At 35.5% G+C, this 15710-nt stretch overlaps 2 protein-coding genes across 2 annotated transcripts; one reads left to right on the top strand and one right to left on the bottom strand.

Annotated features, from left to right (window-relative positions):
• Positions 1-1896: 1896 nt before the first annotated feature.
• LOC136413139 (cholinesterase 1-like) lies at positions 1897-2940 on the bottom strand. The gene is made up of 5 exons (XM_066396563.1): positions 2785-2940; positions 2619-2728; positions 2405-2571; positions 2115-2309; positions 1897-2054 (listed from the first exon to the last, which is right to left on the bottom strand). The coding sequence occupies exons 1-5, from the start codon at positions 2938-2940 to the stop codon at positions 1897-1899; spliced, it is 786 nt and encodes a 261-aa protein (XP_066252660.1).
• Positions 2941-11816: 8876 nt separating this feature from the next.
• On the top strand, positions 11817-15530 carry LOC136414777 (esterase FE4-like). The gene is made up of 10 exons (XM_066398965.1): positions 11817-12030; positions 12102-12239; positions 12292-12423; positions 12479-12647; positions 13928-14319; positions 14374-14557; positions 14612-14778; positions 14830-14959; positions 15014-15173; positions 15231-15530. The coding sequence occupies exons 1-10, from the start codon at positions 11983-11985 to the stop codon at positions 15424-15426; spliced, it is 1716 nt and encodes a 571-aa protein (XP_066255062.1). The 5' UTR covers positions 11817-11982; the 3' UTR covers positions 15427-15530.
• Positions 15531-15710: the final 180 nt, after the last annotated feature.

Raw genomic sequence — 15710 nt, 5'->3', positions numbered from 1 at the left:
ATATTGAAAGGTGCCAGGTTCCACCACTGGCCACGTAATATTCTGTAAAATATCCTCATTTCGTGAAATAGGGTTTTTGAAAATCACCATAAAATAAAAAATTTTCATGATTCAAAAAACGTACAGTTCCCTGGTGAGTAGTGAATAAAGACATAAAGCGATAGTGAACTAAAACATCAGTTTCAGAAAATTTGGTGAAGTTTGCGTTCTCAAGGATTTTCGCATTATATACTGCGTGACGAAGAAAGGTAAACACCCATTAAAGATAATTTTATTTTGATAATTTTTTAGTACGTGTTCAGTACCACATACTTATTCAATGATTACATTTTTAGCAAGATCAGAGGAAGAACTTAATTTTTTTTTCAATAGTGTGTTGAGCATCCATGGTTCCTTACACACTCATTGATACGCCTGGGCTCGGATCTAATAAGATTGTCAATGTCTTCTTGAGGTATCTCATTCCAGGCAATCTGAACTTCATGAGTAAGGGCTGCTAAAGTCTGTGGAGGGCGTTGTAAATTCAACAGTCTGCGGCCAATCATGTCCCAGACATGTTCAATAGGAGACAGATCCGGCGATCGAGGTGGCCAGGGTAAACGGTTGATTTGATGTTGATCCATGAACGTTATTGTTTGCCTAGCAACATGAGGTCTAGCATTGTCTTGCTGGAAAATAGCGTTCGGGATAGTTCGAAAATATGGAATCACATATGGCTCCAACACTTCTTGGATATAGCGTTGGGCAGTCATGTTGCCTCTAATGAAAACTAGGGGTGACCTGCTACCATATGCGATAGCACCCCATACCATAACGCCTACAGTACGGTGGACATGACGCTCTCTGTCAAATTGTGGATCTCGCCTTTCACCCCGTCGCCTTCTCACCCTTGCCCGTCCGTCGTTCATCCCCAGACAGAAGCGAGATTCATCACTAAAGATCATCTGAGTCCATTCTTGGTCCCACTGAATACTCTCTCTACACCATTGTAAGCGGTTATATCGATGCTCGCGAGTGAGAGGCGGCACCCAATGCGGACGATAGGACAAAAGGCCAAAACTTCGTATTCGGCGATATACTGTACGCATATCAACCCTATTCCCATGTTCTTCAAACCACTGATTTGCAATAGCTCGACTGCTGTAAATCGGTCTCTAAGAGCCAAAAGTCGCAATCGACGATCTTCGCGCTCTGTGATTCCTCTGAGTCGCCCAGTGCCTCTGGCTCTGTGCCCACGGCCTTCCTGAGTCCACGCCTGGTAACACCGCACTATGGTTCCTAAGGATCTGTTAGTTCTTCTAGACACTTCTCTGACCGACAGACCTGCTTCGCGCAACCCAACAATCCGCCCCCTCTCAAAGTCACTAAGCTGACGGATCTGTTCAATTCTACACACTCTAGGCATAATGAGTAAAAATTATGACCGATTGCAACACACTTCACAAAAGTTGCGATGCAAATGTGAACAAAAATGTTTAAACAAAATTTTATTTTTTTAAGGAACGACCCATGGAAACTAAAAAAAAATTAACAGATAAACTTGAAATTTTGATCATTTCTTTCTTTTTTTAAGATAAGTCAACATGCAAAAAATTATCAAAATAAAATGGTTTTTAATGGGTGTTTACCTTTCTTTGTCACGTAGTATATCAACGGTAAAAGATATAATTTTGTTCTTCCACATAAACCACTGCCCCAAATCCTGATTTGAAATAAAAATCAACAAGATCTAGACAAGATGGTGAAGATATTTACCATTTAATATGTAGGGATCGTTCCCCATTTTACCATTATAAAAAAATTTGTAGAAATGTACAGGGGCATAGCTGGATTGTAGTTCAGCTTGCTTCAGAATGCCTATATCAAAGTCTTGGTTTGATTAATATTGAATTGCCCCTAATAAATTTTCGGATAAATTTTCATTTTTGCGGAATAAAAGTCTTTAATTTTCTGTCCCATTTCTTGGAGAACCTTTTTGTCCTCAACATGTGTATCCAATAGTACCATCACGCTCGGATCTTTATCGTAAGCGTCAACAAGATTTGGCATGGCACCTTTTAGGACAGAAAATCCAGTATAATAACCAAAAATTAAACTCAAAAAGTAAATCTTACTATAGACTATAAACACACTCTTCTGAGCATTCAAGCCAATGAGCAAAGGAATCTTGACGAACTCCTCAAATTCAAAAACTGCCAACAAACTTGCAATAAAGTCAAAACGCATCTTCATGTTGCTGCTCAAGGACTGAGGTGTAATAAAACCCCTTGGAGAGTTGGAAGTTTCTAGGAATGTTCTTAAAAGTACCACTAAAATGATTTGTTATTATATAACTGTGTCGAAAGAAACTTACGAGCAGTTGGATTAGCTCATAAGAAGTTTCATCCAGATCTTTTCCAGATACGCTTTGCAGGAACTTCAGCAATTTCGTACCGTTTTTTGTAGGTCTCAAAATCAGAGTTCAAAAGGGCTACAGTTTGATCGGTGATTTCCACTTGGTCCCTTTGGTATGCCCAAAGGTCTAGGGCGGAGCCGCCCTCTAAAATTGTTGCCCTAGATAGGCCTAAAATGCTTGATGTTGAGATGTGAGTAAATGGGCAATTTTAGTGGATTAAAACCTATCTTCAGCCAAAGGATTTAGTAAAAGGTAAGAAACTGAAGCGGCTCCTGTGCTTTGCCCGAAAATGATTACTTTTTCTGGATCCCCTTCGAAGTACTCAATATTCTTCTGGACCCATTTAAGGGCCAAAAACTGATTTTTCATTCTAAAAATCCAGAAATTACATCATCTTCAGTAGTGAGGTGATTTAGAAATTTTAGGTTAAAACGATAGTTTTCAGTTTTTAACAAAATCCATCCAACAGGCCCGATGCTGTAGTTGAAGGCGATCATGATGACTCTACATTTCATGAGATAGTGAGGACCTATATCCCATTCCATTATGGGAGTGCTATGGATGAAGCCGCCTCCGTGGATGAAAAACATCACTGGAAGTCGTGCAGAGACATTTTTCTCCAAATCTTAATTCTATTCAGAATTATTAAGAGTTAATGAATTGTCTAAGACTTATGGTTATAGGGGTGAAGAAATTCAACAAAAGGCAGTTCTCATTTCCCATGTCATTGTCTAAAGAAACCTGGAAACATATCCCTTTCTCTACAGTAGCACCAAAAATACCCTTCCAAGAGACGACAGGGCTGGGGTTGATGCAATCTCAATTCTTTGGTGGGGTTTTTTCCATATTTCACCCCATAAAAGGAGTTGTAATCCGGTTCTGGTATACTTAGCTTTTCCTTGGATATTGTTTAGAAGAGTTACCAAGGCCTCCCCCATTGACCGCTGTGACAATCAAATCATAAGATGAGATTCATGGCTCAAATACTTACCAAAGAGAAAAGTGAGAGCAGGATAATGCAATAGTACAGTGCAGATGGCTGGCAGAAGTCACACTTAAAGGTTTATTGGATATTCCTGAAAGTACGAATTGAAATAAACAAAATTCTCGAGATTGATAAAGATCTTGAACAGCTAGATCTCACGTGGGCAATTGTGTTTTGAGGCTAAAAAATTTACTGAATAGTACGGAAATATTGTGAATTCTTGAGATAACGGCTAATCTGGAACTTGGACGAAATCAACAAGAGGTATTTGAAATTATCTAAGTGGGCCTCATTTATTAAGCCACCATATCCAACATACAAAATTGGATAGATATGTCAGTAAATGACTAATTTGATACGGTTTCACGTGATTCTCCTGGGACTCATGGTCCTCAAAGCAACAATAAAATGTCAAATAACATCAAAAATAACCCATCAAAGAATTTTCATCTTAAATCCTTCTGATTTTTGCCGTAATCGTCGTACTACTAGATAGCAAAGTTGAGAGTATCTCGGACACCACTAGAGAAGGAATCACCTTCCACGGCTTCTTAGCATTAAGATATGCTCAGCCACTAGTGGGAGAATTATTTTTTCAAAGTACCTAATTAACAGCCTCTTTGTCTCCCTTAACAATATCCTTTTCCCGCAATCCCCACAAATCCTCAAACCATGAACTGGCACTTACGATGGAACTGAAGAGAAGAATATTTGCTGCCAAGTAGAAGCGGACAGCGACAAAGAAAATGAAGATTGTCTCTTCGCCAACGTTTTTACACCTGTGGTAAATTAGCTATGATGATATCAATGGTCAAGTAAGGAATTATGAATTTAGTGGGGATGTGACCAACGCCTCCCATGCCTCAGAACTTGCTGTGATAGTCTACATTCATGGGGGAGCGTTTATTTCTTGGGCAGAATGCGAAGACGAAGGGAGAGTTGGACCTAAGCCCTTTAGGATGCCGATGTGGTATTCCTCTCTATTAATTATCGACTAGGGCCCTTTGGTACGTACAAGTTTACTGCATAATTTGCACTTGTTGCCGCATCACTGCAGGGAGGTGTCCTCTCCAAGCTAATTTTGACCAGAGAATTTGAAAATAGACACAATACAGCAATATGTTCATAGGTGTCATGTTCAGAAGTGATTGAGTGATACCCGTCAATTTGGGATTAAAAGACCATGTGAAAGTTTTAAGATGGGTGCAGAAGAATATTTAATATTTCGGAGGGGACCCGACGAATGTGGCCCTTTAAGGATAAAATGTTGAGTCTGCCTCTGTGCCCCATCGGCTCCTAAATCTCCATACCGAAAACCTGTTTAGAGCTGTGATTCTCGAATGCGGAGCCGCCTTCAGGTCACGGGCGTACCAGAGAAACGAAACAGAAGTTACATACCGGGTGGCCCAACGAAAATTTTGCACCTCGATTTTCAGTATTCAAAAAAAAGGGGGAAAAACACTCGGGCCATCGCTTTTTGATACGAGGGGGACAATTTTTTATTGTATTTTTAACTCTTCAAGTTCAACCCCTGAACAAGGGAGGCAGTTGCCCCCGAAATTTTTAATGGGAAGGGGTGTCGAGTGATGCCTCATTTTAAAGGCAATTGTATCCTGATTATAACCTTCAAGTTTGACTTCACCGATGTTATCCCCGTTAATCTGACAGCTTGTCAAAGCCTATGGGGAAAAAAAGCTTTTAGCTAATAATGAATTTATCGCAATAAGAGCTGCAGACTTCAAAATGAGGACAGGAAGAGCTGTAAAAGTAACATGTCATTGAATCGTCGATGGATGTGAATTTTACCCCGAAATATACACATGCGAGCAAAAAAATAGCGTCAACTATGCGCTCGTAGCTTTAAGTTGAATATTTTTCTACCAGTTGAAATGAGTGAAATCATAAACACAACACGTTCTTTGAACACTTTTAAGAACAATCTACAAGTAATTTGATGTCGGTGTGTTGTATATTAAAGAAAATGTTGAGGAAAGTTACAAAAAAACACAAAAACGAAAAGTAGGTGACGCTATTTTTTTGCTCGAGTCTATATAATTCATGAATGCCACCAAATTACACCCGAAATGTTACGCAACGCAAGACAACGCTTTGAACAAAATTTATTTTATTCTGTGGAGGTAAATGGCGGTCATTTCCAGGATTTAAACTTACTTTCAAAAGTCTTGCATCCCCTGCTTATATTAGTTTTAGCAAAGTTTAAATTTTAAAATTTTTAACAGGTAAACATGTTGTTTTCAATTTCCTTTTGTTGCCTATAGTTGCAAACAAAGTGCTTTTTTTATCAACAATACTATTAGGAATATGTTAAATTTATGTGTGTAATTAACATGGGTGTGCAAGACTTTTGAAAGTGAGTGTAATAAATTGATCAGAAAAGTAATGCGAACACTTTTTTCTTATTTTTTAAGAAAAAAGTTATATACAGGGTATCCTCAGATTTTTTCTTCAGTATGAAAGGTGTTGTTAGAATAAGCAAAAACTTTGACGAAGAGTGACTTTTTGTCAAAAAATGCAAAATTTGGTCCATTTGTGGTATAGGCAATCCCATCTGAGGACACCCTGTATAAAAGAATGCACCCTTTTAAATTTGAGGGGTAAAACTCACCTCAGTAATAACGATTCAGTGACTTCTCACGTTTAAAGGTTTTCCTACCCTCATTTTAAAGTCTGCAACTTTTATTGCGATAAATTCATTATTAGCTAAAAGCTTTTTTCCCCATAGGCTTTGACAAGCTGTCAGAACAACGGGGATAACGTCAGTGACTTCAAACTTGGAGGTTAAAATGAAGATACAACTACCTTACAAATGAGGTGTCACTCGACACCCCTTCTCATTAAAAACTTGGGGGCTAACTGTCACCCCTGTTCAGAGATATAAAATACAATAAAAAATTGTCCCTCTCAAACTAAAAATTGACGCGTTCGAACGATTTTACACATTTTAATTTTAAATACGGAAAATCGAGGTGCAAAGTTTTTATTGGATCACCCTGCATAAAACTGCCCGACTTACTAATCTTACTTCCACCAGCATCTATTGCACAGAACTTCTGCAGTTCCTTCAGAGTTCCTGTTGCGTCTATCGTTGTTTTCCAACTCTTCTGTAATACGCACTAAATTATAAACTCCATACCACTGCTCCATGAATATTGCAAAAAACTCCTGTAAATTACCAAATTTTTCAAGACTTCTTTTATGCTCCAGTAACTGAAGATCTTAATGACGAGGCCACATTGATTAAAAGCACGAATTGTTGGAAAGTGGTAATTTTAACCAAGCTCCTGTGTTCGCATTGTGAAATTTTGTTCAACTTTGAAAAAAATCTAATACTTATTTAAGAACAATTATTTATTAATTACCTAATTAATTATTAATAATAGAAATGTTCAAAAAGCCCTCCGTTATTATTTACACATATATTCCATCCCTTCAAAACTCAAATTGTAGTTTTTTTAATTGAACGCCCATCGGTAACATCGAAAGCTTCCTCAACCGCTTTTCTAAGAGCTTTTATTTCTTTGCCAAATAAAGCTAAAAAACTAAAAACCAAATCTTCAATGTTTAGCTTTTTTTGGATATCTTCAGAAGTACTCTGAAAATTCAAATTTTAAAAACGGCATTTGGACAAATGTTAAATTACGCAATTTTGCCTCCATTTAAACTTCTCCATATTTCCTTTAGTTGCCGAGGTCCCAATGGCGAAGGTCTAACTTAAAATATCTTGTATTTTTTAACAACATAAACTAAAAATAAAGGTGATAAGCTACAATCAGTCAATCGACTTCTGTAGCTATTCATCATCCGCCTCTTATTTTTAATTGAGATGCAGAGATTAATTTTCTGTTGCAGAAACCTTTAATATGGGGCTTTGATATTCACAGTTGCAATAGAACTACATTTTAGATTATTGATTCATATCAATTTAAAATTTTGAAAATTATAGTTCTTATAACTGAGGTTTCGCACGGCACTGATTTTTATAGAGTAGAAGACTTTTTTGCTGGAGAACGCCCTTAATAAAGACGCGACACTGCAAAAATTTAATAGCGCTGCATGAAATTTTATGAGATTTAAATTTTTTTTCAGAAGAAAACCATATTTAAATTTGGTTTTTGTTACCGAACCTGATGTTTGGCACGGCACTGAGTTTGACAGATATTGTTTAACTTAAAAGACGCGTAGATAATTAACGTGTTTCTCTTTAGAAATTCGTAGGCGTAGCATAAAATTTCGAGAGATTTTTAATTTAATAAGTAATTATTAGAAATTTCGTGTTTTTAAAAATATCGTCGTGCAGCAGTAATTTTTATAAAGTTTATAAACAACCTTTTAGCTGAATAGCACCAGGTAAAATTTGCATGCTATAGAAATTCAGAGATTTAGTAAAACGTTCCATAAGATTTTTAATTTATTTCAGGGAGATATTGTCTGATTTTGGTTTTAATAGAAAGTGTCACGTACGGCACTGATAATTGCAAACAATTTTAACTGAAAAACCTACTTATTACATTATAGTAAACATACTTGTTATAAACGTACTTATGTATATGTTACCACGTAGAAGCCGCGTGTTGTTAAAGTTTTATTAAAAAATCAAATTTCTATTGATGGGTTCCAAATCGCGTCAGAAATGAAATTTTACATGTTTTAACAATTAATGTAGACGCATTTGTTTATGCAAAAAGGTTATTTTTAATTTCACTAACTGCGTGCGTATGAACACATCTCAGCATATTTTTAAAGAAAACAATGGTGCGCCACTACTTTTTCTCAAAACGAAAATTATTTTTGGAAATTTGATTTCATTTAGAGGAAAAATGCATCCTCGACTCTTTTTCACCAGACTCATCGTTTGCCAGTAAAAATTAAAAACAATCTACATGCACAAATGGTGTGCATATTCGTAAGTTTCAGTAATAATAAAATTGAATCAAAGTCTGTAACTGCTGCTGTCGACGACTTAACACATTATAATTTTCATCGTTATGAATGCCCTCAAAATTAATTTGTCGTCATTAAGTATAAATTTTATAAATTAAATAAATAAGATTTAGAAAACGTTGAATATTATTAAAACCGTTTAGAAAATATCATGCAGGTAGACGATTTTTATTTTGCTGCTAGCAAACGATGCATCGGATGAAAAAGAGTCTAGTGAGCATTTTTCTTTTAAATGAAATGAAATTTTCAAAAACAATTTTTATTTTTAGGAAAGGCAGTGGCGTATCACCTTTTTTATTAAAAGTGTGTTGAGATGTGTCCGTACGCACGCCGCTGGTGAAATTAAAAATAACCTTTTTACATAAACAAGTGCAGATACGTAAACCATCAAAACATGCCAAATTTCATTTGCGCATCTGACGCGATTTGGAAGATATCAATAAAAATTTGATTTTTTAATAAAATGTTAAAACCCTATAACTTCCTAATGAAGCGTTACTGGAGGACAATTGATATAGGGAACCACGTTATTTCTCAATGTACTATCACCCCTCCTGAAATATAACGAAACACTTATGGGACACCCTGTATATGAAGATTTGAGTTTACACGATCTTCTCGAGAGATGTTCAAGTTCCAACAAGCAAAACAATAACGAGAGTTTCAACTCTTGCGTTAGGCGTTTGGCACCTAAACACGTATTTTGTGGTGAGAAAATCTTAGAAATTGCTGCTTGTGTATTTGACGAGGACCATGCACCCATTTTAAAAATTTTCGAGGCAATGGGATGTGTATTTGGTCCAGAAAACTTACATTTCGTCAGTATCTCGAAGAACTCGTCCACCGAGTAAACCAGCGCAGCTCCGACGCCTCGAAAGAAACTCCCATCGCCAGAAAAGAGACCTGAGCAGCTGAATATGACTTATATGATGCAGAGGAAGGACTTATGTATGGTCCTGGCATTGCTGATTAGTCGTAAAAGTTAAATTTTTTATAGGTTTTTCACTTGAAAATTTTGAACGCGTATTTCTCAAAATGACATTTTTGCACCTGGCGCAGGTGATTACTCAAAAACCACTGAATATATCGACTTCAAAATTTCATACAATATTCAGCATATTTGTTGCTATTGTTCGTACCTGAATCGTTAAAATTTGAATTCTAACTCATAATTTTGACTCATGTACAGTGCAAGAAAACGTGTTTCTTTTGACTTTTGCAAAAAACGCCGCTATTTTGTTAATTTACAGCGAAATTTAAAAATTTTGGTACGGACGATAGCAACAGTGATGCAGATTAAGAATCTCTTTCGATTTTCTATTTCAAATATCAAAGAAGATCGGAGTTACCTGCGCCAACAGAACTAGCATTTTTTTTAGCGATATAAAGGAAACTTTATAAATAAATAAAAAGATATTTTTAAATTATGAAAAAAACAATTATGCTGTACTAACTCATACCTTTTTAGGAAAAAAGTTTACCCAATTAGATGCAATACTTTTTTGAAAAAACAATGTTGAAAAAGTGCCTATTTTTAGACGTTCACACTAGACTACCCCTTTAAATAACACCGTCTAACAAAATTTTAAAAAAATTGTTGCCGAGTATTTTTAAACGAATTTAGAGTAATTCAGGTCTGCAGAATAAAAAAATAAACTAATTTTTTTCAAATTGGCTCTAGTTTTTGATATAGTGGATACCATAAATTTTTAAGAAATTCAGCCATAATAGGTGATCTCTATAAGGGAATATATGTGAAAACTTTAAAAGTAGAGTTATTTGATTGTCGAGAGAAATCTTTACAATTCTAGTTTTGCTTACTTGCTTTTTCGCGTATACAATTTTATTTGAAAAAATGCTCTTGTCTTTTATAGAAATGAATTCTTCATGAAAAAACTGTTTAAATAATCCCAATGTCTTCTGCTATATTGTGGCGAATACATGTACTGTAGAGAAACAAAGAAAAAATAGCACTGATTTAGTAAGGCAAGCCTCTCAAGCTTATTTTGACGTAGTGCTTGGAAATCAAGACAAGTCCTGGACTCTTCATATACAGAGTGTTTCTTAATTGATGGTAATATATGAAATGGGTGAACCATGAGTTTATTTTAAGATAAAAATTTCATATAAAAGCATGTCCTAAATTGCTTCCATTTTTATTTACAGGGTGTTGAAGTTTAATTTTTTTTATCGATTTTTTTTTAATTTCTCTGTTAGTTGTAAAGGTAATTAATTCAAAATAGGTAATCACAATTATTTTAGCATTACAAATAAACTACAACTCAACTGAAATAACAATTATTTAAAATATTCCGCAGGGCGTTACTTTTCTTGTGGTCGCTTTCAATATTTTACATCAGAAGTTTTTCTATGACATTTTTAGATTTTATTCATTAACTTCATTTAATCCCTTATGTCTTTTATTCACTTTCTTGCCTCTTCAGTTCTTTTATTAAGAACAATAGTTTAAGAGACATTTGCAAAAATATCTAACCGTGTTTGCCCCGATTGACCTAAGCACATGATAAAACGGCAAAGTAGTGAATGCTTAGTAAGCTGCCTGAAAGGGCTGGTGCAATAGATGTTAATGAGCTTAGAAAACTTGGATTCTAATATGAGCATTAAAGTACACTTTCTTCATAGCCACTTGGATAAATTTCCTGACAATCTTGGGGACTTAAGTGAGGAACAAGGGGAAAAATTCCACCAGGATGTGAAGGTGATGGAAGAAGGATATCAGGGCAGATGGGACAAGCATGTGATGAAAGATATTGCTAGAGCCTTCAACGTGATGTTCCTGACAATCCATATAAAAGAAAACATATAAACAGCGGATTTAATCTTCCTTGTCAAATAACACTAAAAAAAAATAAAAATTGATTCTCCAATTTTTAGTTTTTCTCAGATATCTTCGGAAATGCTTGGAAAATTAAAATTTTGAAAATGGTATTCGATCAAGCGCTAGATTACGCAACTTTGCTCCCATTTAAACTTCTTCGTATCTTCTCTAGTTTCCGAGATTTCAATGGTGAGTGTCGAGTTTGAAATACCCTGTATATCCTTTTTATTATACGGAATAAAACATCATTATGGTTTTTATTGATTTTGAATAGATATTTTTCAAAAATATTGTTATTTTTAGTGAAACTTGCTTAAGGGCACCACTGCTCTGTTAATTCGATTTTTTTTCTTTGTTTTAAAGTAATTAGCTAATTATCTCCGAAAATAGATCCAATCCAGCAAAATGGACTTCATATTTGTAATCAGCACCACAAAATTGCCCAGAAACCGTTCAAATATTGTTCGCAATACAATTAGTGTTGACCAGTGTAATCTTTACAGAACGCTCCTCAAGTAGCGAGAATTCCAATAAACAAAATTCTTGAGATTGATAAAGAACTTGACAACTGAATCTCAAGTACGCGATTATTGTGAATCACTTTTTAAACACTCATTTCCCAATAAAAGAAAACACTGGATGTTTGAGATAATGGTTAACCTGGAACCTTCAAGAAATCAACAACACGATTTTAAAAAACTTGATATTTGAAAATCATCTAAAAGTGAATGTGTAAGCCATTGTTTCCATATTAAAAATTTGCCAATAGTGACTCTCAGGTGTTCCAGTGCATTATTCAGCATGTTGAAGTTTCACTCTCTATTCCTGGGGCTCCTAATAGTTCTTAAGGTAATATAAAATTAAAACATCTCAAACAACGTAAAATAGACTAACTCAGAATTACTGCCTCACAACTCCAGGTGGTCTCTGCCCTAATCATTGAACTACCAGATGGGAAAGTTGAGGGAATTTCCGACACCACCAGAGAAGGAACTAATTTCTACGGTTTCCTGGCACTGAGATATGCTGAACCTCCAGTTGGAGAATTGAGATTCAAAGTAATTAAATTAACAAACCACTTTCCAACCCTTTAACAATCACACATTTCAGCCCCCGCAACCTTTGAAACCGTGGGATGACATCTACAACGGAACTGAAGAGAAGAATATCTGCTACCAAGTGGTAACGAACAGTGACAAAGAGAATGAAGACTGTCTCTTCGCCAATGTTTTTACACCTGTGGTAAGTTAACGACAATTATGCCAATGATCAATTGAGTAATTGTAAACTTGATGAGGATGTGTCCAACGCCTCCCATGCCTCAGACCTTGCTGTTATGGTCTGGATTCATGGAGGAGGTTTTACTGGCGGGGCGGCCTACAGGGCTGAAGGAGGAGTGGGACCAAAGTTCTTCATGGATGCCGGTGTTGTATTAGTATCTATCAATTATAGATTGGGGCCCTTCGGTAGGTACCTATGGGTTTTTGCGTAATTACCCATTTTCTCTAAAATTAAAACAACGGAGTAATGACCCCTTGAAAACGGATACTGGATCGTCATGTCTGATTTGTCTACAAAGTCCGTTGTATATGGATTATTAGCAGCATCTTTTTAATTTTTCTACCAAAAAATGTTTCAAGTAAAAGTTTCAAGGCTAATTTGTTGTCACCTTTTGATGACTTTGAACTTTTTTCTTACCCCCTAACATTCCAAAAAAGTCCAGCTTTAGTTTTTCAAATGCCACCCTCTATTTCCTAATTGTTTTATGAAATCTACAATTATTTGCATCTACGAACATCTCATATTTTATTAGGGTTAGATAAAAAAAAATCCAGAAAAAATATGTTCTTTATTTTATTCAAAAAAAACAATTCAATCAGAAAAACAAAATAATAAAAACATCCACTGTATTTTTTTAAAGCCAAGTAAATAGCATTCCAGAAATCCCAATTTTTAGTTTAAAAAAAAGCAGTATCAATTTTTGTCTTGGCGAAATACAGTGGGCAGTCCGACCACCTGATTTAAATCCATGCGACTTTCCCATTTGAGGCCATTTAAAAGATTAAGTTTGTAAGGATCGACCAAATGGTGTAGATGATTTGAGGGCTCATATCGTCGGCATAATGCAATTAATGAGGAAAGACACCCATGTTCAGGTGAAAAGATTATGTAAAAAACAGTACTGTGTTTGAACAACGACAGAAGACATTTTGAACAAATGCTTTGAACATTAAATAACAATTAATTCTTTCAAACAGTAAATTGTTTTTTGCTTTTCTGATAATTTTTTTTTTTTATTAAATGAATATATAGTTTAGTTTAGAATAGTTTAGAATAGTTTTTTCTCGAAATTTTTCTTATCCAACCCCAACAAAATTTGATATATCTATATGAATAAATAAGTGTAGATTCCATAAAACAATATAGAAATAGACGGTGGCTTTCGAAAAACTGAGGTTGGACTTTGTGGGGATGTTATGGGGTAAGAAAAAAGTTCAAGTTCATTAAAAAGTAACAGCAAATTAGGCTTGTAACTTTTACTTAAAACATTTTTTGATACAAAAATAATTTAAAATGTTATTACCATTATAAAATTAAGCCACTTAAGGCCAAATTTACATGTTGGACTTTACAATCGATTTTTTAAAGAAAAATATAAAAAGGGTGTCCCCACTAATGGACACCGCACTAATTGCGACCAATAAATTTGGAATAGGTACATAATCCATAATTTAATGTTTCATAGGTTTCATGTCCAGCGGTGATAATGTGATACCTGGCAATTTGGGTTTGAAGGACCAAGCTGAAGCTTTAAGATGGGTACAAAAAAATATCGAATATTTTGGAGGAGACCCCAACAAAGTAACCATTTTCGGCCAAAGCGCTGGGTCTGCTTCTGTTTCCTATCAGCTCCTAAATCCCCACGTCAAGGGCCTGTTTAGAGCTGCGATTCTCGAGAGCGGATCCGCCCTCAGCCCATGGGCGTACCAGAGGAACGAAACAGAAGTCACATATCAAACTGCCCAACTTATTGATCCTGATTTCACCAGCAAGAATTCCACAGAGCTTCTGGAATTTCTTCAAAGCGTTCCTGCTGCATCTATCGACAAAGCCTCTGCGCAATTTACCAGCACCACTGTAATCTTCACTAAATGAGATATATTGCATACCATTACTTCATGGATGTTACAGGAATCTCCAGCCAATTACCAAATTTCCAAAGGCTTTTTCTATGCCCCAGTAATTGAGGCTTCTAATGACGATGCCATATTGACTAAAACTCAGTACGAATTATTGGAAAGTGGTTATTTTAACCAAGTGCCCGTGTTCATGGGAATGACAAATGAGGAGTCTTTAGGATTTTTGACTAAAGGAGGTAAAACTTGAGTACTCACATTTTACTGAGAAGAATTCTCTTGAATTCATGTAGATTTGTCATCCTTGTGGGGTGCTTACGATGAGGACCCCAGCATCTTGGTTCCATTTGATATGCACTTGACTGATGCTGAGGCTAAGAAGTATGTGGGGGAGAATATTTGGAGTTATTTTACTGATGATCAAGGCTTTAATGTGGAGGATTGGGCTAGAGGGATTATGGTTAGAAGCTTCTTCTGTGTAAAATCACAGATTAATAGTTTCTTGTTTTAGTACCACAGTGTCCAAGACTTCGATAAGGCGAATATTAAACAGGCAGAAGTGATTTCGCAGCACAGCACTGTTTACTTTTACCAATTTTCTTATAGCGGACTTATGGGGAATTTCAACTACAGAATGCCTGGTAATTGAACTGTTGAGGGAAAATGTTAGTAGCTTAAGATGATTTCTCTGTTAGGTTGCGGAAATGTAACCCACTCAGAGGAACTTAACTATATCTTTAGCAAAAGGATCAGCAATGAAATTCCGGACAACACTGATATGTCGTGTTTCCCAGAATCCGACCAAAAAGTCCATTACAGAATCATGGCTCTATGGACTAATTTTGCTAAGTATTTGTAAGTGATTTGTATTATTCCACTTTTGATACGTTATGTTGATAAGTAAAATTTCAGAAATCCCACTCCTTCAGACGTGGACGTGAATATTTTGCAAAACGTGACTTGGGAAGAAGTTAAACCCAACGATTTCAAATATTTGGACATTGGCACGGATTTGGTGATGACCAAGGGATATCCCAAGGAGGAGAAATATTTGTACTGGACCAGTTTGTATGATAAAAATGCCATTCCGCCTCTGGATACGTTTTAAATTCCCGAATTCATTACAAATGAAAATGTAAACAAATTAAAAATATATATATATTTGCTCCAAAAAAAAATTAATTTTTTAAAATAAAGTGAAGTTAATGCAAAGCATAAAAATATACATTTTTAACAAAATTAAAAAAGTGAAAAAATTACTTGCTATCGAACCCGAAGCTCCTAGGTGATGAGCATCCCTTTTTTAAATTGTTTAAAATGTGAATTTTACTTATAGAAATAGTCATATTAACGATAATTAAATTAGAAATACATCCAATGACAGAATTTTAT

This window comes from Euwallacea similis, chromosome 1 (genome assembly GCF_039881205.1).
Source record: "Euwallacea similis isolate ESF13 chromosome 1, ESF131.1, whole genome shotgun sequence".
In the NCBI taxonomy this organism is placed as follows: Eukaryota; Metazoa; Arthropoda; class Insecta; order Coleoptera; family Curculionidae; genus Euwallacea; species Euwallacea similis.
This window is presented reverse-complemented; position numbering and strand designations above follow the sequence as displayed.